Below are 21,934 nucleotides of genomic sequence, written 5' to 3'. Positions count from 1 at the left end.
TTTTTTTTTTTTTTTTTGGATAGAAAAATCCTACATCGGTTCGAGCTGGGAGGTGCCGGCTGGGCAAAGAAAAACAAAAGCACACAGGGGAGTGAGCTTTTATCCCTAAAAGCGTGAAAGCCACTGAGAAAACATGTTTCCTTCCTGTCCATCCTAAGTACAAATCTTTGAAGCCAGAGATTTTATCTGTTAGCTACAATTTCAGGGAGCTGTGGCTTGAAAGCAACACTGCGACTGCCCTGACCCTGGGGGGGTGCTGGGGAAGAGGGGGGCTTACACAGGTTGGAGGCGATGCTAAGGAAGGAACAACTGGGATGGCAAGAGAAGGTTTTTTCAAGGACAATTCTGCGTTTTGGAGCTGCCTCTTACTCGCTCTGTGATGAGCGTGAGCCAAGGAACTCAAGTGGGATTTGTACCGACTACTTCTGCGTGGCTCCGTTCCCAGCACAGGAGACGCTTGTCCGGGGGATTTTACCCCAAGTGCAGGAAGAGCTGTCCCCTGGGCACGCCACACATTGTCCCCCTTCTCCTCTGCTGCCAGAGGAGAGGGAGCCCCCCCATTTTGCTCTGCGTGGCACTCCAGAAAAGAACCATAAACTAAAGCACAGATTACCCTCCACACTAAGTGCTCAGTAATTCAGACGTCTGAAATCTGCTTTTGTCTTTAGGATGTGATTTATGTGGCATTTATGCCACATTATGTTTTCTACTTCATGCATTTTGTCTGTGCTAAAAACCATGCCCTCGTCTAACTTTTGCACAGAGAATAAAATAAGTGATGCAAGCGAATTACAAATGTGCCTGGGAAGAAGCTCATTTTAAGGTAATTAGGGAAATGTTAGTTCTGAATAGGGAAGATCCACAATTAAAAACGATAAACAGAGCTCACTTTGCTGCCTGCTCGCAGACTGGGATGAGAACTGCAATGAGCATTTTAAATGAAATGTTTTCTGCTCTTGAGGAACATCCGCGCTCTGCACGTCACTGCGGAGCACTCCCAGGCACAAGCAGATACCCCTCCAGGCACTGATTGATCGAGGGACATGGGAACATCAAAACTGTCTGAACTGAACAACCGAGGCTGCAGCTCCCTTTCTGCTGGCCGTGACTGTGTTTGCATAATGGACTTCAAGAGTAAAGCACTAATAACGTGCATGGCAAGCCACATTTTTAGCAGGCATCATTTATCACAGACGGAAGCACACGGACAGGAATTCTCTCTTCCCCCTCCTTCCACATGCATGCACACACGTTTACTCTTCCTTTCCAAGAGATGCTCTTTCCTATTAAATCAATAGGTAGGACAGAGCTCCATGCATGCACACACCCTTGGCAGAGCAACATGAGCCTGAAGAGGCATTGCAGCAATTTAAATGCTCCTTGCAAATTACAAAGCGGAGATGCAGCTGGGCTGTCGGTTCAAACTGTACCAGAATTTAGTGTATTGCATCACAGCCATTAAATGTTAAAATTTACTAACTATGAGCTACTGAGCAAACCTTATCTTCAAAGTTTGTCGTTAATTTTAGCTTTTCCAATCTAAAAGAGATGGAAAATGGTTGAAAAATGATGGAAAATGCCCACAAGGCCACTGTTTGGCAGGTCCTTCAGAGGCTGATGAATCTTAGCAGTGTTACTGCTCTGTACCAGTGTTTGCTGCAGAATTTGCAGTAATTGACTTTTTACTAAAATGAGTGGCTGCAGAACACGTCCACAAATATTGTTAGCTGTTCGTGGGACAAGCTTACAGTCAGGGGAATAACGTGCCTGTACATTTCCCTGTAACGAAGTTATTTATTCACCTAATTAGGGACTCGGTTCTTGACGCAGCAGGCCAAACGAGCAAATGATAGGTGTAACATGTAGTTTTCATGCTCAGATGATGGAAAGGATGTGCTATTTAACAGTGACGAACGCAAAGCACTTGCATAAGCCCCAGCTCCTGGAAGTGCCACAAGCAAGAAAATGATGAGCTTTTCCAGAAGCTTACGGCACACAGAAGTGCCCACGCCTCTGAATTCGGGGTGGTGTCAGCTCTGAATTACAACGTTCATCTTTCTGTTACATTATCCGCATCCCATCGCCGCCCAGGCACTGCTCATGCTGTGCCTTGCCTGGCTGTGCACATCCTGGAGGCTGCCCATCCGCTCCTGAAGCCCTCCCACGAGTTTCCAGAGGTAAATGGACCACACCTGGACTTAACACTTTGCATTTCCCTGGCATTTTTGCCAGTTTTTGGTGCTCAGAGTCATGTCATTCACATCCCCAGCTAGAGGAGCCACAAGGTTTTGCTACCTCTCCCCCCTCAAATTTGACAAGGGAGCAGTAATGGTTGTACCAACACTGTTGGCAGCGCGGTTCCTCTGTGATTTAATCCACGTGGACATCTCCAACCAGCACGGTAAATGCATCTCGTGATCTTGGGGGCTTTTGGAGGTGCAGATGAGAGCAGTGCAAGCGAGCGGGGCTGGTGTCATCACAGAGTTAACAGTGTTTTAAAACAAACCAGCACATCTGGTAAACAATGTCAATATGACCCAAACCCCCTTGAATGGGCTCATTGTAGCTACTTACAGAATGTGACTGGAATTAAATTAATTAGAAAACACAAATTACTCTCCTCTAAATAACAATGTAATAAAGCAACTGCTTAATGAAAAATACCAGTGATCAGCGAGCAATCCACAAGCACAAAAAAAGGGATTGTAATCACACTAAATTCGCAGACTCGTCAGTAAGGGAAGAAAGGCTTCATACAAGGTTAGTCAAAAATGAGTCAGATGCAAGGATCTAAATTAAACTAATTATCACAGAGATTATTACATTTATCTTAACAAAACCTCTCTCTTTTTTCTCCAGTACTCCCTAAAGCTCTATGTACAGCTGGCTGCATCCATCTGCTCATCTATGTTTTGTAACGCAGGGAAAAAAATGCAAATCATGAAGCGAGTTTTGTACCATGACTCCAGCACTCTTTATGCCTTTACCCATCACGGGCAATATTCTGCTGCGTGACACCGAATTATGCTGTGAATGATGCAGTGCACGCAGTAAGGTCGCAAGCCAGTTCCTTTCATATCATTCAGCATGTGTTAATTCTGCAGGCCTCTGCGGTAAACCTTTTGGTGCTGGGAAGCTGTGAGTACCCCGACCCTACATGCTATGGGATCACGGGGGAGCCAGGGACATAACAGGGAAGTCACCCCCAGGTGTTGCTGTTTGTAACATGCAGTGGTCCTCAATCTGTACAGGAACATTTTTTCAACCCTTTTGTCTTTATGCAACCAAAGTAGCATGGGCAGACCACAACACGAGGCAAATTGTGTTTCATTGAGCACGTACAGAACGCGATATTTAACTCCAAATCTGTACCATAACCTGGGCCGGACTCTGGTGACAGACCTCAGAAGATCACAGATGCTCAAAAATTACCCAGATGGACACCAGACACATCACATTTGAGACACAGCGAATTAAAATGATCAAAGGCTGAGTCTGAAGGAAGACATCCAGTCATCCCCTCTGTACAGCTCAATTACGTGAAGGTCAGTTGGAGTGAACACTTCTCCTTCTACCACCAACAAATATACATATGTATGTATATACATGCATAAAACACACACATATATATGTTATAACATATACATGTAGATGTATGTACACACATGTAAAATATAAGTATATATTTATGGTATTATAGGTATATTATGGTGTTATAGGTACGTATACCTATGTATATACAGGTATGTATTTCAACAGGGTTCCAGCTGAATTTGGAGCAACTCAGTACCAGTTTGCACAACCCATCCATAGGACAAAGGGGCTTGAAGTTGCTAAGAGCCCACCCAGAATCTAGATATATCATCTTATTTATTGCTAACAATCTCTGTGGCAACTGCTCAACACTTTTCAGTCTTTGCGTGCTTTTGCAGACAACAAAACAGAACAACTGAGAGAAGATCTGTGCTTCCCAGGACTGTTTAACATTTCCAATCAGGACACACTGTGGACCACCTGTATCCAACAACAAAAACGCGGTAGGTGAGTCCAGGTGAAGAGGTCACCCATTTGTTTTTGCCTTTATGTGGTCTGCAGCCCAGAATGCACAACAGCTGAAAATTAGGGGGAGATGAATAAAAACGCAAGAAATGAAACATTGCAGTCAGTGTCACAAGGTTAACGTTTGCAGAGAAAATATTCCTGCTTGGGAAAAAAATAACAACTAGCTTTCTAAACACTGTGCTGAATAAAAGCCAAAGGCTGTATCAAAGGGAACAGACACTGTGAAAGATGAGGGGTAAAGTACCGGAATCAGGGGGTGCACAACTGTATATGGCATTGCACATTGATCGCTATTTTCTGTGTGCAAAAGAAGGAACTCTAAATAATTAACACTAATGGCCATTAGTGCTGCTGGGGTCAGGGGAGATGAGGTGGTAGTGACAAAGCAGTCCCCTTGATTCTGTATAATCCACTGCCAAAGAATTTTTAATAAAGGACAAAAACTATCTAACAAAAAATGGAGGGAAGTTGATCTTTTCCAGAGTGAACAAAGATCAAGGAAATGTGCCAGAATAATTGGCAGCAAGAGACCCAAGTCTGCACACAGCTGTAAGGAGCTCCACCAAGAAGAAAACCCCTACCTTGTCCCTGGCCAACTTTCCTGCCCATCATTGTGATCTGCATAACAGGAGCATCGCTGTGCTAGCAAAAAAAAAATCAGCTCTGCAACACGAGCTTTAAGTGAGAGAATAATTTACACTGAAGGAATTTAGCCCTGCCATAAATCAAGTTTGGTAGCTATCAAATAAAGTGAAAAATGCCACGTTTCTGATGCTAATGTTGAATGCTAATGTTAAGAATAAATTGTTTTCAAGAGACCATCTCGGGCATTATTAACCCACTGGCACTAGCAAAAAGCATAATGAGGCATAGTATATTATCACCATTAACAAGAATTTCGGCTTTAGGTGCTCTAAAGATGTTTAATTGTATTAACTTCAATTAGTCATTCTCGGTCAGGATGCAAAACAATTCCCTTCATTTGCAAATCCAGTCATATTTGCAGCGTCTCAAACCAGAACCGACTGCAGAAGCGGTAAAGAAGATATAGCCCAATAAAATGCTATTTAATTACTACGAAAATATAAATTTAACTATGTAGTAAGATACATACGGTAAAGCCAAGACAGTAAGATAATAAAGTGATTGAGAATTAGTGCAACCATTACCCATCCAGCCAATGGCTGGAAGCATGTCAGCAGTTGTTAGGATTTTATTTATGAAGCTCATTAAATGAAGAGTTTTTCCTAAAGCTTGAGCGGTTGAAGTCATTTGCTTAAATGAAAATCTCTGTTAATATTTAAACAAATACGTACACACACATTAAATTTCTTAAACCTCAGGAATTTGAGAAGGTGAACACCAAAACTGTAAAGTAATTAGAAACCTTCATGTCCTTTATATATATGTGCATGTGTACATAATATAAATTTACACGTGTACATAATATAAATTTATACGTATTTCCATTTACTATAAGTGGCTATGCATGAAGCTACTTACCCTTTAGCACAAGCCCACAAAACCTACGACTTGCATCCTTTACTTCCTGAAGTTAAGCAAAATAAACCAGGGGTTCAATTTCTAGGTTGGAAAGGCCCAGTCCCAAATGCCATCTCCTCAGCTGACTGTCCCAGAGCATGGCCATGCAGGCATCAAGGGGAGGTGACACTTGGAAGACCACCTCATGTGCCTCCCCGAGCTTAGCACGGAGCACACTCCTAGAGGAAAAAGCTTATTTTGCTGCTGTCACATCCAGAGCTACCTCCCGAGGGCATTTGTCTTTAGACTTATTGCAGCACGGTTACAAGGTGTAAATCCACATGCTCAAACCTGTTTGGTTTATGGCAGGTTCTCGTATTTCATATTTGGTCAGCAGCTCGTACAAAGCGGATGCCTGCAAATAGGGCCCTCCTGGCATTAGTTTGCTGTTGCTATTAATAAGTAACATCCCTTAGTAATATGCTAATATTTACAGAATGCTCAGCCAGATTCTGTCCTGGGGTGTGCACATGCAAAAACTGCACACCAAGACAGAATTTTTACTAGAGGACAACAGATTTGCCATGACTTTATCAATCTAAAATACAGTTTTCTATAAAAATAAGTCAGTAACTCAGTATACTTCTATGTATGTAGCTGTGTATCTCAGAAACTAACCCTTGAGGATAAAGATGGAGTCAAAACTTCTGGGGACCCGTATCCGCCTGCCACATCCCTCCCAACATCACCTCCCTGTGTCCCCAGTATCCTTTACCAGCTGCTCCAGTGCCCTGAAATTCAGCCTCCTCCACCCAGTTCCTCTGGTCTACCTGCCTGCCAGCTCCCCCATTCCAAGACATGGCACGCTGCAGGCTCCTGACAACACAAAAGGCACTGCTTTAAGAGGGGCGTAAGGCTGGTACAGTCCTAATTACTACCACCATCACACCTGATCAAGGAAAAAAAAACACAGAAAGGAAGAAAAAGGAAATCCTGATGCTGGGTAGGGAAAAAGAAATAATAAAAATCCACAATTAAATTCAGAAAAGACTTAGAAACACAAGGGTATATATTTAAAAACAAGCTGTCTCAGAACAAAACCATCCACTAGTACATTATAACACTATCTTTCTTCCTCAGTTTTGCCTACCTGCTATTGCTTTTAATGACTCTCCCAATGTAGTTAATTACAGTGATAAACAAAGCCCTTTCTTGGATTTCTGATAGCTCATTAATTCTGTTATGACTGGTTATTATACTGCCAAATCAGGGCAGCAGCCACCGCACCCACCTGCAGGGTGGCTGATAAAAACTCCTTATTTACAAGTACACTCACACCCAAATGCCACACAGGCAGCACGAACGGGTAGGAGGAAAAACTGGGCGGAATAAAACCCTCTGAGCTGCACAGCTCCAAGTCTGCTCCATTTCCCGCTGTGCAAATCCTGATGAAGATGTGGGAGGCCCATCTCTAGTTAAATCTGCCTTATCTAATGCCTAGTACTAGGTTCTGCTGTGCCACCTTGTGTTATAGCACATCGCATTTGATAGAAAACAACGCTGCGTGGATTTGAGTTGCTCCACTTCTACCGCTTCAGTATTTTATACCAAAACCAAATCAAAACATAAGGCAAAAAAAAACCCTACAACTTTCAAAACCTCAAGCTGGGGAGAACAAAAGGCTTTGGGAAGCATTTCAGAGCTCGTGCCTTCCATTTGCTAAGCAACCTCCAGTTTTGTTCTCATCTAAGAACGAGCTGCTGTCTGAAAGATAAGGTGGTTCATGCAATAAAACATCCCGATGAGATTTCAGACATTTTTTTCTCCCGGCATTCAGCGATTGCTTTGGTTTCCTTCCTGATTTTAAAGCAGATCCAGTGCCACAGAAAGGCAGCCAAGTGTATAACGTGCACAGCGCCGCTATCATGTTGTCAGCGTGCAACATTACGCGAACCTGAAATGATGTTGTTAATCCAAATATGTTAATTGCTCATCTCCTTAATAATCAAAGTACAGGCTTCCTCCTGGCCTCCAGGCACACTTCATGAAATGGCTCCAAACTTTAGGAAATTATCTCAGCCCTTAAAATTAAGGCAAAGCGTGTTACAAAATGCCACGCAATGAATCAGCAACTGCTCGGTGCTCTTCTGCCCTTCCTGGCGACTCTGGAGCTCGGTGACACACATGTCTGGGGGACACGAGATACGGCACAGAAAGGCCGTGCTGCCACAGAAATGCAGGGCGACTGATGCAAAACTAACGCTGACCCAAAAAGCAGATTTCCAGCATCTCTCCATTTGCTTACTCATTTCTAGAAGAGCATCACAGTGCAAACGGAGTTAATGAAGGGTGGCTGAGGGGAAAACACTTGTGCCTCCAACGTCCTACAGATCAGAGTCAGCACTTTGCATGCCCCACACCAGCAAGAGCTGGAAATTCTGTAGGCAATGAAAATGTCCACATTCCAGCAATGCCAATTTTCCTTCATTATCAAAATTGCAATAAAATATAGGGCGACGAAGCTGGTGAGGGGCCTGGAGAACAAGTCCTACGAGGAGCGGCTGAGGGAGCTGGGCTTGTTCAGCCTGGAGAAGAGGAGGCTCAGGGGCGACCTTATTGCTCTCTACAGGTACCTTAAAGGAGGCTGTAGAGAGGTGGGGGTTGGTCTGTTCTCCCACGTGCCTGGTGACAGGACGAGGGGGAATGGGCTAAAGTTGTGCCAGGGGAGTTTTAGGTTGGATATTAGGAAAAACTTCTTTACCGAAAGGGTTGTGAGGCACTGGAACAGGCTGCCCAGGGAAGTGGTGGAGTCACCATCCCTGGAGGTCTTTAAAAGACGTTTAGATGTAGAGCTTAGGGATATGGTTTAGTGGGGACTGTTAGCGTTAGGTCAGAGGTTGGACTAGGTGATCTCGGTGGTCTTTTGCAACCTAGACAATTCTGTGACTCTGTGATAAAGCTGTTGGTTTTTGGAGTCAGGTGCTCATAGGGAAGATCTGCATTGTTTGAAGTTTCTTAACCTTTGGGGTTTTGAAAAGGCAATTAATATGAATACTAGAGGCTTGGGATAAAAAGACAGAATAATACTTAGTATTTTTTATATCTGGAATTTTGGGGCCTTAAATGAAGTGCTTGGGCTTACTGGGGTTGATATTTGAATTTGTCTCTTCCTACTTCAACTGGATGCCTTGCACTGAGAAACTCCAGCATGACCTGGTAAGGCTAATTAATTAGTTCCTGCAAATGCACTGTTTGTATGAACATTAGTAACACACATCGAACTCTAAGGTGCCTCGACAAGCTACCAACAATTATCCTTTGTGGCTACAGGCATTTGTAGGCATTCAAGACCTTGCTGAAACCCTACTGCCTCCTGGAGTCTAATGGGGGCCTTGCCATGAACTTCAGTGACACCAAAACTTCATGGTTTTGGTAAACACAGTTGTCCCAAGCCTTGCAAATTCAGATCATCAAACCCAAACGGTTAATGTCACTAAGATTAACACCTGTAAAGCACTTTGAAGGAGAAAAAACACTGCATAATCCCCAAATATTACATTATTTATAAGACGACCTGATTTTAAATGTAAAGTTTGGCTTATTTTTATCACAAAGAAAAACAAGTTCCTGCTAGCTTGCTTTACAAAACCAATTACCAGTGATCAGTGTATAGTGCTGCATAACAATACGCTGCATTGCCCCAAAAAGGCACATCTAATGCTCCGGAGCTGTTCAGAGGAAAATTAACTTGCACAGTGCATCGAAATGCATGCATATAAGCAATCCTAATAAGGGCTATGAACTTCAAACTTGTTATTAAAAATACCAGAATGTGTAACGTTTCCTTTATTTCATCTTTTCTTGACTTGAACTGATTTTTGTACCTGCTCCTTGATATACTGGTCCCTAATCAGAATAAGACTGTAAGAGAATGGTAAATGTGACATCAAAACTTGCTTTAAACTTGTTTTAAAGTCTCATCAGCTTTTTTTTTTTTTGGCCTTGTTTGAATATAATTCTGTTAAACAGAGAGAAGAGAACAGCTAAGACTGACTCAGTAGCTTGGAAAAAAAGATGCATCTACTCCCAGTTAAAGGTTCTCCAAGCTCAGCTCCTCTCCTGCACTCATGGAAACTAGGCAGCTTGTGTGGAAATTATATTAAACCTGATGTAGTGTTTACACAATGTGTTTGTTCTAGGATTATCTATTTTTTGAAAACAGAAAGATAACATAGCAAACTGTTTAAAAAATATTTCATTTTTTATGCATTTTGTAGACAAACTTAAAAACTTTACTTATCTGATTTCCTTCCACAAAGGCAAATCTATTTAAAGGAAATAGTAACAAAATTAAACAACGGAAAGTGATCGATAGCAGATTTTTAAATGCCAAGTAAGTTCCCAATTAAATCAGGAAATACTAAGTCTGGAGTCATAAAGCAATGGCCCTGACATTACAAAAAGGAAAAAAAAATAGAAAAATAAATCTTGGCATTACATATGTACATATATTTCTTTAAACATGCTGCAATTCTCATTTTTAACATAATTTACTAAATAAATACGTGCACCTGTGAGCTATCAAAAAAAAAATACATCCCCACCTGTTACTTCTGGATGGTGTTAGTAGCACTACAGTATCAGGCATTTTACAGTGTGCGTGTCAAAATAACCTGCACAGAGTGACAAACTGCTGAGAACCAACAGGCGTGATGGGAGACACCTGAGCAGAAGGCACTGGGAGCACTGGGAGCTGGTGGTGGTTGACAGAAGGGAAGGAGGCTGAGGCAAGAAAGAATTGAGAAGACTTGAAATGGGGTTTTCAGAAGCGTAGAGGTGAGCTGAGCACACCGTATGGCAGAGAGGAGTTAGGTCTGCTCCTGCTTCTGGTGAGGGAAGATGCCACAATGAGGTGGGCTAAGGGGTAGAAAGAGAACCCACCGCCAGGGAGGGCTGCAGGATGATCCTTACTGGCAGCTCCGAGCTCAGAGAGGTGGATTTTCATGGGGGTGCCTGCAGATCCAAGCGTGGGACAAAGACCCCAGTATAATGCTCTGCTCCCTCTGTGCTGAGAACTGAAAACACTGCTGGAAACCCTGAACTTTTCTTCCCTTTCCAGAAGCTTTGGCACAGGCTAACACGCTCTGTGGCAACGGTCATCCAATTCCCAGGTTGTGATTTTGTCCTAAAAGCAGTTTGGACTCACTTTTCCTCTCCTTCAGCAGCTGCTAAGGCAGTTTGAGATTTTCTGGCAGCTAGATGCAGGAGTGGCATGACTTTCAGCTCGCTCTTCACTGCAAGCCTAAAGGGCAAACAGAAGTGAGTGGCTTGTTCAAAAGAGTTCAAGCCTCTACTGAATAGCTGATTGCAACTCTAATTACCATGGTTTTGCATCATTAGGGATAGCAACTGAAAAGGAGCTCTAATTCCAACACTGTGAGATTAGACTTTTTTTTTTTTTGGCTCTTACCACTCAATGATTGCTTTCCAACACTTTTGGTAGGGACAGGAAGGTGAAGTTCCCTTTCTGTGGGGGTAGAGGAATCTCAATAAATAAGGACAAAGACAACATTTTCACTTATAAAATTCAGACAGATAGGGGTTTGTGGTGGGGGAAGAAAAAAGGGAGGAGATGTCCTCTGAACCCAGCAGTGGTAATGGATCTCACTTGGTTTGGGTTCTTGTGCTCAGTGTCACTGTAACTTACACCCAAGCTTGACACTCCAGATCTCAAAGAGCAATCTGATTTCAATCACGCTGTTATAATGTGCGTGCAATTATAAGTTGTTACGATATATTGTTTGTAAAGCTTTCCCACCGTGTCTAAAGGATCTTCTAACTCTCTCTGCCCTGGCTGGGGGGAACTTGAAGCTGTAGCCAGCAGCACAATGAAAAAGATGAAAATCTTTACATTACTATATTACATTTCAAGGGCCTAAACACAAGATAAATAGGGAGAGAAAAAAAAAAAGTCCTTCCATTTTAGGCTACTGAAAGACCCTTCGAGTCCAGAGCAGTTGAGTCCAGCACTCATTTTTGTCACAAGAGGAAGGAGTTAACTCCTCTCCATAGGAAGTGGTGGAGGTTAATTAGCCTCACACGCCAAGAGTATCTCTGGAACAGCAAGGGAGGCTTCATATAGCTAAGCAGACTTAATAGGTTTATTGCTTTCAAGCTCTGTAATTTCGTTCCGTTGCTACAAACCTCTCCTGTAGTTATATGTATCGCAAGGACATTCTTAAGGCTGAGTCAAGGAGCAAACCAGCAGGGTTATCCAGCACAGGCCTCCCCACTCCTTTCTGCCTCATCTCTCCCCACAACCATCTTCCATTTAATTGAACCCGAAATTGAGATTTCGTCACTGACTGCTTTTACATGGAGGTTAGCACTCAGGTGCCCACTAATGGCATTTACACAGGTCGATGCTGCTCAGTCTCCCCTTCCCACAAAATACACATGGTTCTGAAACTCCAACATCTGTACCATTTATGTCTCCAAAGACTGATTTCCGTTCCTTGCTTTAATGTGAATTTGGCACTAGGGAAACTGCACTGATCTGCACGTGACATGTGAGTGACATCTCAACTGCATGCTTTTACTTTGATCTCCAGTGAAGTGGGAACACACCTTTGAGGGGATTACACAGATCAGGCTCAAGGTTTATGCTACTTTCAGCCTTCTGGTCAATAAAGATGCCAGCGAGCACCAACTGTGAATGCTTGGAGAGGAAACTGTCCAGTCAAACCTGCATGCAAACTGCTCAGCCTAAGTCTTGTAACCCAACCCGAAGCAGTCACAGTATTGTTGGATGATTTGTACTGAAGACTAACCTAAAACTGAAAAAAACAAAACAAAACAAAACAACAAAAAAACACCAAAACCCCTCTTTAACCTGAGGTTATTTGCAAAATACGTATGTAAAACATGCAGCTACTTTCACTGAAACAACTGTTATTTCTTATCGACCCAGATAAATATGGCCCAGTAGTTTTTGCAGAGTAACTTCTGAAACAGCTCCCTACCTGTTCTAGCACAGACAGCTCCCTGGAACAGAAGTCACTTAGAAGCAGGGAAATTATTCTGACAAAATGTTGCTTTTATTATAAATGGAATCTATGCAGAATGGTGAGGTATCTGAGAATTGCTGATTTCAGTCAATTACTCTGCGTTGACAAGATTTCAATGAAAAATGGATTTCAAGCGGCAAACATTCCCTTTTTTGGGGGGAAAAGTACTTTGTTTACTTGGTAGGTTCAATGTTTAAATAACCTTTTTCAGTTACAAATACTCAAAATAAAGATGTGCCTTTTGTGGCCGTGTTAACAATAATTCTTCAAAATAAATGAGATGTGCAGTGGCACTGTGCATCGCAGGGACAAAAACATCTCCTTAATTCTGCATTTTGTAACCAATAGCGCTGGCAGCTTTATGTATTCAGGCTTTGAATGGCCCTCCTGTGCTGTCAAGCATCTCTTCCTCCGGTGCAAGCACCGTGTCGTAACCCCTTCAAACCTGCTGAGCTTCACCTTCAGCCAGCAAAGGCTTCCTGCCTCCTCCGGTCGGACTTGCAGTCTCTGATGGGTTGGCACTTTCTTCTTATTACCACTTTAAATTACTCACGGCCAAACAATACCCATTTGCTCCTCAGCTAAGATCTCTTTGGTTTAAGAATCTTCTATCTCTCCTGCATAATAGCTACAGACAATAATTTTCCCCCCTCTGTCCCTTCATTTTGCTAAGCAAAGGCAGATTTTCAATCTGCTCTCAGGTACAGCCCAATCGGCCACCCTGCCCCTGCCTCTGCTCTGAGTTCACCCTTCTTCAACCCCTCAAATGTTGATGTCCAGACTGTGAGATAGACTTATGGAGTTTTTTCCAGCACTGTGTAGGGATGAAATAGGAAAACACTAGCAAGAATATAATCACGCCCTAGGGAAGGGAGGAGAAAGGGGAAAATAAACTGAAAACAGAACATAGGTAAGGCAAGTCTTCCATGGGGCCTCTCAAAAGCAAAAAAATGACATGACATCATCCCTCTCTTAATTTACTTATCCCCCCCCAAATCTCAGACGAGTCCCTCAAATGATTTTCAGATGCCACGTGAGCAGCTGAGCATGCAGAGGGGGCACTGCAGCTCCATCCTCCCTGAAGCCATCCCTGTGTTCCTCCCTCGGAGCACCTGCAGGACTCGCCTGCTCCCCCAAGGCAGGAAATATTACAGGAAATATTTCCCAGGCTGCTCTCGGCGGCTGCGGGTTTGCATTTTAACAATTAAACCTTGTTGTAGGGAGCGCATGAGCAGCTCGGAGCAGGCAGAGCTTTTGCTGTATATTACCCGTCTTTTGCTGATGTTTTTCTGCCTGATTAGTAATCACTTCTGACAAATCCTTTCGTCGGCTCTGAGCACCAGACGTAGTGTTACAGGGATGCTTCGTGCACAGCCTGGCTGCATGCAAATGCTAGGCTAATGCAAGGATGCCTGGCAGCATCTGAGCACTTTCTTCACTGGACACCAGAGGGAGGAGGAGGAAAGGACAACTGACTGAAGCTAAAGAACAGCTTCAGGAGCCCTGAATCAGGCACAGGGGCCAACAGCATTTCTGTATCTGGATCACAACAAACAGCAGCACGTTGTCTGGGGATGGTACTTCTGCGAAAAGACTTGGCAGAGGTAACACAAGGCAAAATTTCTGGAGAGAGGACCCAAGTGCAGCAGCACTGAGCACTGAGTATGTTTTAGCCACCTCCATCTCGAGCTTTTAACAAACCTGACTGGTTCTGATGGTGGGCTGCTACTGCTGAGTGTATTCTGCTGGGCTTTGGTGCCACAACCTCCATGCCCTTCAGTCCAGTTTTCTTCTGGGGAGGGAGAAAACCGCATTTCAACAACTAACTGGATCCAGGGCCACCATGGTTTCAGAGTCCTGTGTCATGAGAGCATGCAATTTGGAGCTGCAAGTGCTCTGCACCAAGAGAGAAATGTCAGGACCTTGAGGAAGGGGGGGAGGGAGCTCAAGGAGATTGATATGGCACCTATGTGGGAAGGGGACAGTGAATGTTCAACATGTGTTTAGTGTCTCAATTCAATAAAAAATATATGAGATTCAGCAACATTACCAGGGAACTATTTACTATCCTATTAAAACTCTGCTTTTATTTCCTCATCAAACCTTTTCATTATGCCTTCAAGGCACAAGGAGAATTATTAAATGTCAGCCACAATTCAAATAATTAATGTATGGTGGTACCAGATATATATGTGCTCTCAAGGAGGATTAATAATAGCTGCTATCTTTCTTCCAACCATATTTTTTCCAAAATACATATATTAATCATGAGACTGCGGTCCATTTTTTAAACCTATCTGGTATTGAAAGTCTCTAAGGAATCCACACCTTGAAAATTGCAGAACTCTTAATATATTCTATTCTGTACTTTTTAATTTACTACTAAAATACAAAAATACAGTAGGCACTTGCAAATGAAGGAGTATAAGAAAGGCGCTGCTTTCTCCGGGCTTGCTATTAATTGCAGAATCAGTGCCCTCCATTCCTTGAAAAGACTTCAGAAACAAACCAGAGGTGCAAATTCACAAAGCAGCATGCCTCCAATGGACTGGCCTTGGTCACCAACTGACTACAATCTAAACACTTTGGGAGGGTTTTAGAGAAGCGTTTTCATACCCAACACTCCCCCCAGGGCTGCCTGGGGCTGTGTTCAGCACCTGCCTCTCAGCGTCCCTCTGTCCCTGCAGTGTGCCCACATCGTCTGTGGAAAGCACTGTATGGGACAGGGAGCACAGTGGGGCCGTGGCTTTGCCCCCGTCAGGGCCACAGGGCCAGCATCAGGCTGATCCCTCCTCACAACAGAGAGCAGAGGCACAGGGGAGAGCTGACCCCTCTGGTCTCGGTTTTGTGCTGGGCAGCTGACCTGGACGCCCCCTGCAAGCTCCACACTCCTTCTCCCTGTAAATTTAATCTGCCAATTATAAGCATACTACGTGAGGTGGGGTGTGATGCTTTACCCTTACTCTGTCAGTGGCAGAGTGATCCTGCAGACGGCCGGATCCCACTAGCAGGTTACCCTGCATGCCCACGCCTGGCATTTTTGTACCAGGACTCTTATTTTGGACTCTTTTTGTACTTGCTGGTGCCCTCTCAGCAACGCAAGCAAAAATGAGCTCAGCTCCCAGTTGCCAACAAATAAATATGGCAAGAAGAAATGTTTCAATCACTCGCAACTTGGAGAAGTTTAACTTCTCTGCCTCCAACCCCAACTGTACCCCAGTGAAAAATCATTTCCATAGTGAAAAGTCCACAGGTATCTGGCTTCAGACACTGCAAATCACAGAACATATTACAAGCTTCTTTCATCCCTTAAAACAGCTCAGGAAACGTCCTTATTCTTTAAATGAATAAAGTTTTATGAGCAGATTGAGGTTTGTAATGTAAGTAAAGGTGTAGCCATACCACCCTCTTGCCCCCTACCAGACGCCGTGTGTAGTGCAAGTGCGCACAGAAATTAATGCACATTGCCCTCAGAGCAGCATCAAAACCCAAATAATTTTAACCATCTATGTGACCTAACAACTGCCAACATGCGGCAGATCCTACACCTCAGGCCACAAAGCATTTCAGCAGAGAGTTTTAAGAGAGCAGGTCTTTCGTGACACGTGCTTTTTTTGATAAATTTCAAAAAGCGGTTTCAAAAACGTACCTCCTCGCTGCACCAGCAACGTGACTTCGCTTCCCTTGGGACATTCAATCAGCATATCCACCACCTGGTTGTGCGTGAGGCTCTGCACATTCTTCTTGTTCACTTCGACTATGAGATCGCCCTCCTTCAGGCCGCGGCACCGCGGGCTGTCCACGATTTGTTTCACTCTTTGGCCGCCCCCGCCGGGACTGTCTGCTATAGTAAAGCCAAAGCCCATGGGCCCTTTCACTATATGCACAGTTATCAGTTCAGGCTGCGTTGCTATCGAGGATGCCAAAGAGACCGTGTCATTGGGGTAGCCATGGGGTCCGTTGGAGGAGACCTCAGCCGGGCTGCTGGGCCTCGCCTCCTTTGTGCCGTTTACTTTCCCTGTTTTACTGCTGTGGCTAGCCGGGGAGTCGTAGTTTTCCTGCCCGTTCACAATGATCGGCTCTTTGTCCAAAATCGCCACGGACGTCACCAGGCTCGTGTTGGGGTCGTCGGGGTCAAAAGGCAGGGGGTAGCCGCGGCACAGTTCCAGGTCCACGCTGGCACCGATGGGGATGGACTGGAAGATTTTCACGACTTGAGCGTGAGTGTGCCCCAGCACACAGGTGTCGTTCACGCTGACTATGACGTCCCCTGCAGAGGACACAGACAGATAGACAAATGCGTACAGCTGCTTCACGTTTGTGCAGGAACCTGAGAAATGGAGCCTGCGAGCTGTGATCCGCAGCACCCACAGGTACCACTCTCAGGTGAAGAGCAGCACCCAAATACTTTGCAAGGAAAAGGAGCAGTCACATTTGGGCAAGTAAGAATTATCTGCACATAACAGACTCACTGCTAAAGCCTTCAAGTACATAAATGCTTTTGAAATGGAAAGTTGAATTTGGCTCATGCAAAAATTAATAAATTCAAGCGACAATATATAGCCCATTTAGCAATTATTGTGAAGCCCCAGCTCTCACTGTTACACCCTGTGCTACGCTGACATATGATAGAAGCAAAACTGAGAGCGTATGAGAGCTGTAACAGAAGGCTCAAATACCAACTGCTCAAAAACACTGCCATGTAGCATGTCTCAAGCATACTTTAGCCTGACATCTAGGTATGATTCACTTCTTTACGGCTGTGGCTGCAAGACAGGGATCTTTAGCATGTGATGCGCAGGTGGGCACTCCTCTGCCCATATCCTGCGAGAAGCTGGGAGAAGGGGTGCATGCCATGGCAGATAAATACAACGTGCAGTAATACAACCCTACACAAACACCGCAGATTTAGAGCATATCCCTCAATGCATCCCGCTTCCTTGCTTGCTAATTGGAAAGCTGAATGCCCTTCCCCCAAAACAAGGTGAGGACTAGAGGTCGTTAAGAATTGCGCATAAAAACATCTGAAAAAACATAAAGTGGTGGTGGAGATTTGATTTAAAGTACCTGTTTCCATTTTGCCATCCAGGGCTGCGGGGCCGTCGAGCACCAAACTTTTGATCTGCAGAAATTCATCTGGCTCATCTCCTCCAACGACAGTGAAGCCAAACCCCCTGCTGCTTTTCCTTAGCTTAGTGTGGATGAACTTCCCTTTCAACTCCGAGGGGTTTCTCGTAAAAAAAGGTTTTCCTGTGTAGGAAGTTTGGAAAATCTATGAACAGGCAGGCAAGAGCATTTGATCTGTTTTTCCTCTGTCCCTCACCATTCTAACAAGTGCACAGACACAGCGGTGAGCCTGGCTGGGACCGAGCTTGGCTCTGCTGTCCTGGCACCTCATTGCACTCCACCTGTTTCCCTGGGACCAATCATGCAGTAAAAGGAACGAGCAAAAACCTCCCATTACCAGCTGCTTTGTTAGCTGTGCTTGTGCATACCAAAGACCTGAGGCTACACAGGGGGAAAAATGCTTTTTTGGGGGGAATAGAATATATTAAAGCTGGCAATGCTGGCATAGATACATGTTTTATCTCTGTCCTGACGTGGTGACATCCATCCCAGTAAGGATGGGAGGCGGGCAGCACAGCTGCCCCCTACAAAAAAATCTGTAGTAAGAATCTCTGCAGAGATTAGTACCATTTTTTTTCCTCTCCCCTTGGCCTTCTCCCAACCCACCAAGCAAAAAGCAGCTTCCAAGCAGTGGCCAGACACTGCTCAACCCTCCAGCACAATCCCCTGCCCACCCCACCATTGCTGTCGCCCTACGACCTCTGCTGCCAGGGCAGGGAGGTGCTGCTGTTCTTCAGACACTGCCTTATGTCTGACTCTTCTTTCTGCTCCTTGCCTATTGCGGATGAAGCACTGCTGTTGTGAGGTACGGATCAAAGAGTCCCTGGGACTGGGGTGGCTTTGCTGGAGGCTGTTAAAGCTCTCCGGGAGCACGGTTAAGAGAGAACAAGGCGCTCCAAAACCAAACGCGCATCCTCGCCGAGCATGTCGCACAGCCTTGGAGAAGGAGTCAGAGCTGCTGTACCCCACAGAGCCAACACCGAACACCTTTGCACTTTTAATTGTTTTTAATGCTTAGAGGGGAAGCGACTGTGCCACTAAGCCCTCTGGTGACAGCTCCGGGAGCAGCAGCGTGCGGCGCAGCCAGGAGGGCTGGCACACGCTCAAAAAACCTCGGCAGCATCGCCGTGGGCCTCTGCTCAGAAAGCAGACCTTGAGGGAGGCTTGTAAGCCTTTGACTTGGGGAGGGGGGGATAAAAATGTTCATTTGAAGATTATTCATGAGGGGGAAGTGCGAGGATTCGCACTCTTCTGCCTTTGAAGGGTAGTGCAGAAATCCCGCGCACCATGGGCAGGCCCCAAGGTGCAGAGAAGCGCCTTGATCGCTGAGTGCAGCCCAGCCCCGCCGGTAACAACACAGCTGAGAGGCAGCACGTAGCAGGGCTTGGTCCTCTGCTAATTTCTGGTTCAAAAGCTGAACAGAACAGGCAGAGCGTGCCAGCTTCTGCCTACAAACACAGCGTGAACTCGCCCTGTAGTAACAGCGGGTGGTAGCACCACAGGCTATGTCCCACCTACAGCATTTGGGAAGGGCTCATGTTTTAAGGGAGTGTATCCACAAAATCCCAGCTGGAAGAGCAGTGCCAGAGGCACAGGGAGGGTTCCTTGTGCCCACATCCCCACCAGCAGTGCCACCGGTGGGAGGCAGAAACCCCTGGGCACAGGGCAGGAGGACAGGGAGCTGGAAAGAGCTGCTGTGAAAGGGGGAGCGAGAGAAGGAGGAGCAGCACTGAGAAAGAAAGAGGAAGGAATGGAAGAGAGAGAGCCATCAGTGGGTATCAGGGCACATCACTCAGAGTGGTGCTGAGACATGGTAATGCTTTCCTGGAGTGTTGCTGTAAGATTTCGGTGGATGGCAGTCAGGAGCGGGTAGAGAGCTGAGTGAGGCTCCTAACAGGTCCTTTGCTTTGTCATGCACGGATGCTTGGGCAGCCCTTGCTCCTTCCTGACAGTGTGAAAGGCAGATGTGGCATTTGGAGATGTCTCCTAGAACAGGACCAGCTGTTTGGGGGCACTCTGATGAGATAACAAACACCAGATGCCTGGTGGGCAGGGCACTGCCCTCAGACCTCCCATGTTTTTCCTTGCTGCCAGTCTGGACTATCCTACCACACTCTAACACCCCTTGGGAATGTGCTGAGGGGTTTGGATACTGTCAAATTGGGCACATCTTTTTCAGAAGGTCAGATCTACTGCCACCTGTACAGAGAGCACATCCTGGCTCTTCATGGCAGAAAAGGCACCCCGGGATGCCACCGTACCTGCCAGACTTGTCTTTGGAGACCACAGCTGACCTGCAGAGCTAGAGAGTTATTTCCCAGCTCCTGGGGCCTGCCTCAATGACATGCTTCTGTGTCCCCCTCTCTCACCTTCCTCATCCTCTGGTTCCTGCGCACCAGGGCAATGCTGCACACACGCAATGCAATTTAGATGTCACTAAAGATGCAGCTTACTTACAACCACTTGTAACCAGAGAGCACTTGTACTGCAACAGGTAAAAGTGAAATTCTGCCCTTGCTGGCAACCTGATCTAGCAACCTTTCTGCTCATGCTGCGAGTCCAAGAATGATTCCTGTCCTGTCTGGCAAGGTTTTTAAGACAAGCCACTGGTCTGTGAGGAGCTGGCCATACACAGACCACCAACACTAATAAAAAGGGCCATCGCACCCTACAGTGCTTGTACACATTTAATTCAACTTCAAAGTAGGTCCACAGTGTTTGGACCTAATATCACTCCCTCTCAGCTCCTACCCCTTTCACATTAAAGGCATTCAAACTTAAATTTTCATGTGGATGTCTGTGTCTTTGTCATATTAAAATATGGTAAGCTTTTATGTTGATTTTGGGAGGGAAGGTTGCCCTGTATAAACAGAAAAAAAAAAGTTTGCTCTTGATCTTATTATAAGAGCCACACTCTAAACTCAGCAGTGTTTAGAAGAAATAAAAGCCTAATCCTTGCTTACCCATACAGCTCTGTAGAACAAGTTCTCCTCCCATTTGAACTTGCATCCACCAGCAGCAGTTGCTGTTAAAACCCACTGATGTAACTCATGTTTTCATGCCTTTTTAAAGACTTGGAACACTACATGGGAGAACAGTCACAATCCTTTTTTCATGCAGGTAATCTCATTTGCCTCTTGCATTTGGCAACAGATGTTGTCTTGAAACAACTACTCTCAAAGTCTAGGGTAATTCAGATGAGCAGGCACATACCCTGGTGTATGACACTAGTAATGGAGATATTCCCTTTACTGTGGCTGAGGGAATTTAATTTGTGTGAAAAAAAACTTGTTGCACTTTTACAACTGGTTCAACAAGGTTGTTACCTTGCACTGGTGCTTCCCGAACTGCCTCTTGGTTGTTTGAAACATGGTTTGGAGCAGCGGGTGGTGGGAGAGATGGACACTCCTCTGTCCATTCTGGAGGGGGCAGAGAGGGAAATGTTACTTGTTTCACATCAGCACTACGAGTTCGTGCATGTACACACACTGGGAGTGTAAGGTTTGAGCACAGGAAACATGAGAAGCATGGCAAGAGTGGAAAGAGTCATGGAAAGAAGAAATAAAATGAATGGGATGTTCAAAAACCTGTTCTGGAGGTCTCTGTGTCCAGGTCAACTGCTGGGACACCCTACCTCACACTCATACTTAGGATGTCATTTGCATCTAGGTGGTCTCAGTATCTATATTAAATCTGTTCCTCACAGCCCACATCTGTCCACCCTGACTGTTAAGTAGAAGGGATGATGTTGTTGCAAATGGGGCTGCAGAAGGAATGCTGAGGCCTAAATCATCCCAATTATCTCCCCCCTTTGACAGGAGCCGTTGTTGAATGAGGGGTGGGAAAGCTATAGAGGTACCAAGACAAACCCACAGGCATCTCACTGCATTTGAGCAAAAAATGGAAACTAAAATGAGGAAAAAAATGAAAACTAAACAAAAAAAAAAAGGAAAAAAGTGAAAAAGCATTTTGAAATCACAAAATTACTTCAGATGCTAAAGCTTGACAACATCCAACATCTTTGGGTCAAGAACTCCCCCATGCTGAAAGGCTTCTCTAGTGTAGATGTAAAATGCCCACTCCTCATCTCCTTCAGTAGACTACAAGTCCCAGTGCAGATTGGAACAACACCAGCTATAGTGAACAACTTGATACAGCAGATGAAAGAGAAAAACGTGTGCTTTCATTATTTCTCG

General features: G+C 45.0%; 1 protein-coding gene across 23 annotated transcripts in view; it reads right to left on the bottom strand.

The window, feature by feature from the left end:
* Positions 1-21,934, bottom strand: part of MAGI1 (membrane associated guanylate kinase, WW and PDZ domain containing 1) — a 318,457-nt gene that overhangs the window by 37,660 nt on the left and 258,863 nt on the right. For 22 of the 23 annotated variants that reach the window (XM_084530668.1, XM_084530669.1, XM_084530673.1 and 19 more), the window contains 3 exons: positions 21,065-21,157; positions 17,679-17,861; positions 16,261-16,881 (listed from right to left, as the gene is read on the bottom strand). In XM_084530668.1, the coding sequence (XP_084386794.1) occupies positions 16,261-16,881; positions 17,679-17,861; positions 21,065-21,157 (897 nt within the window). The remainder of the gene's footprint in view (positions 1-16,260; positions 16,882-17,678; positions 17,862-21,064; positions 21,158-21,934) is intronic. The other variant, XM_084530663.1, reaches the window with a different exon arrangement.

This window comes from Aythya ferina, assembly GCF_964211825.1.
Source record: "Aythya ferina genome assembly, chromosome: 10".
Taxonomy (NCBI): Eukaryota; Metazoa; Chordata; class Aves; order Anseriformes; family Anatidae; genus Aythya; species Aythya ferina.
Note: the sequence above shows the minus strand (reverse complement) of the source record. Positions and strands in the feature narration are given on the sequence as shown.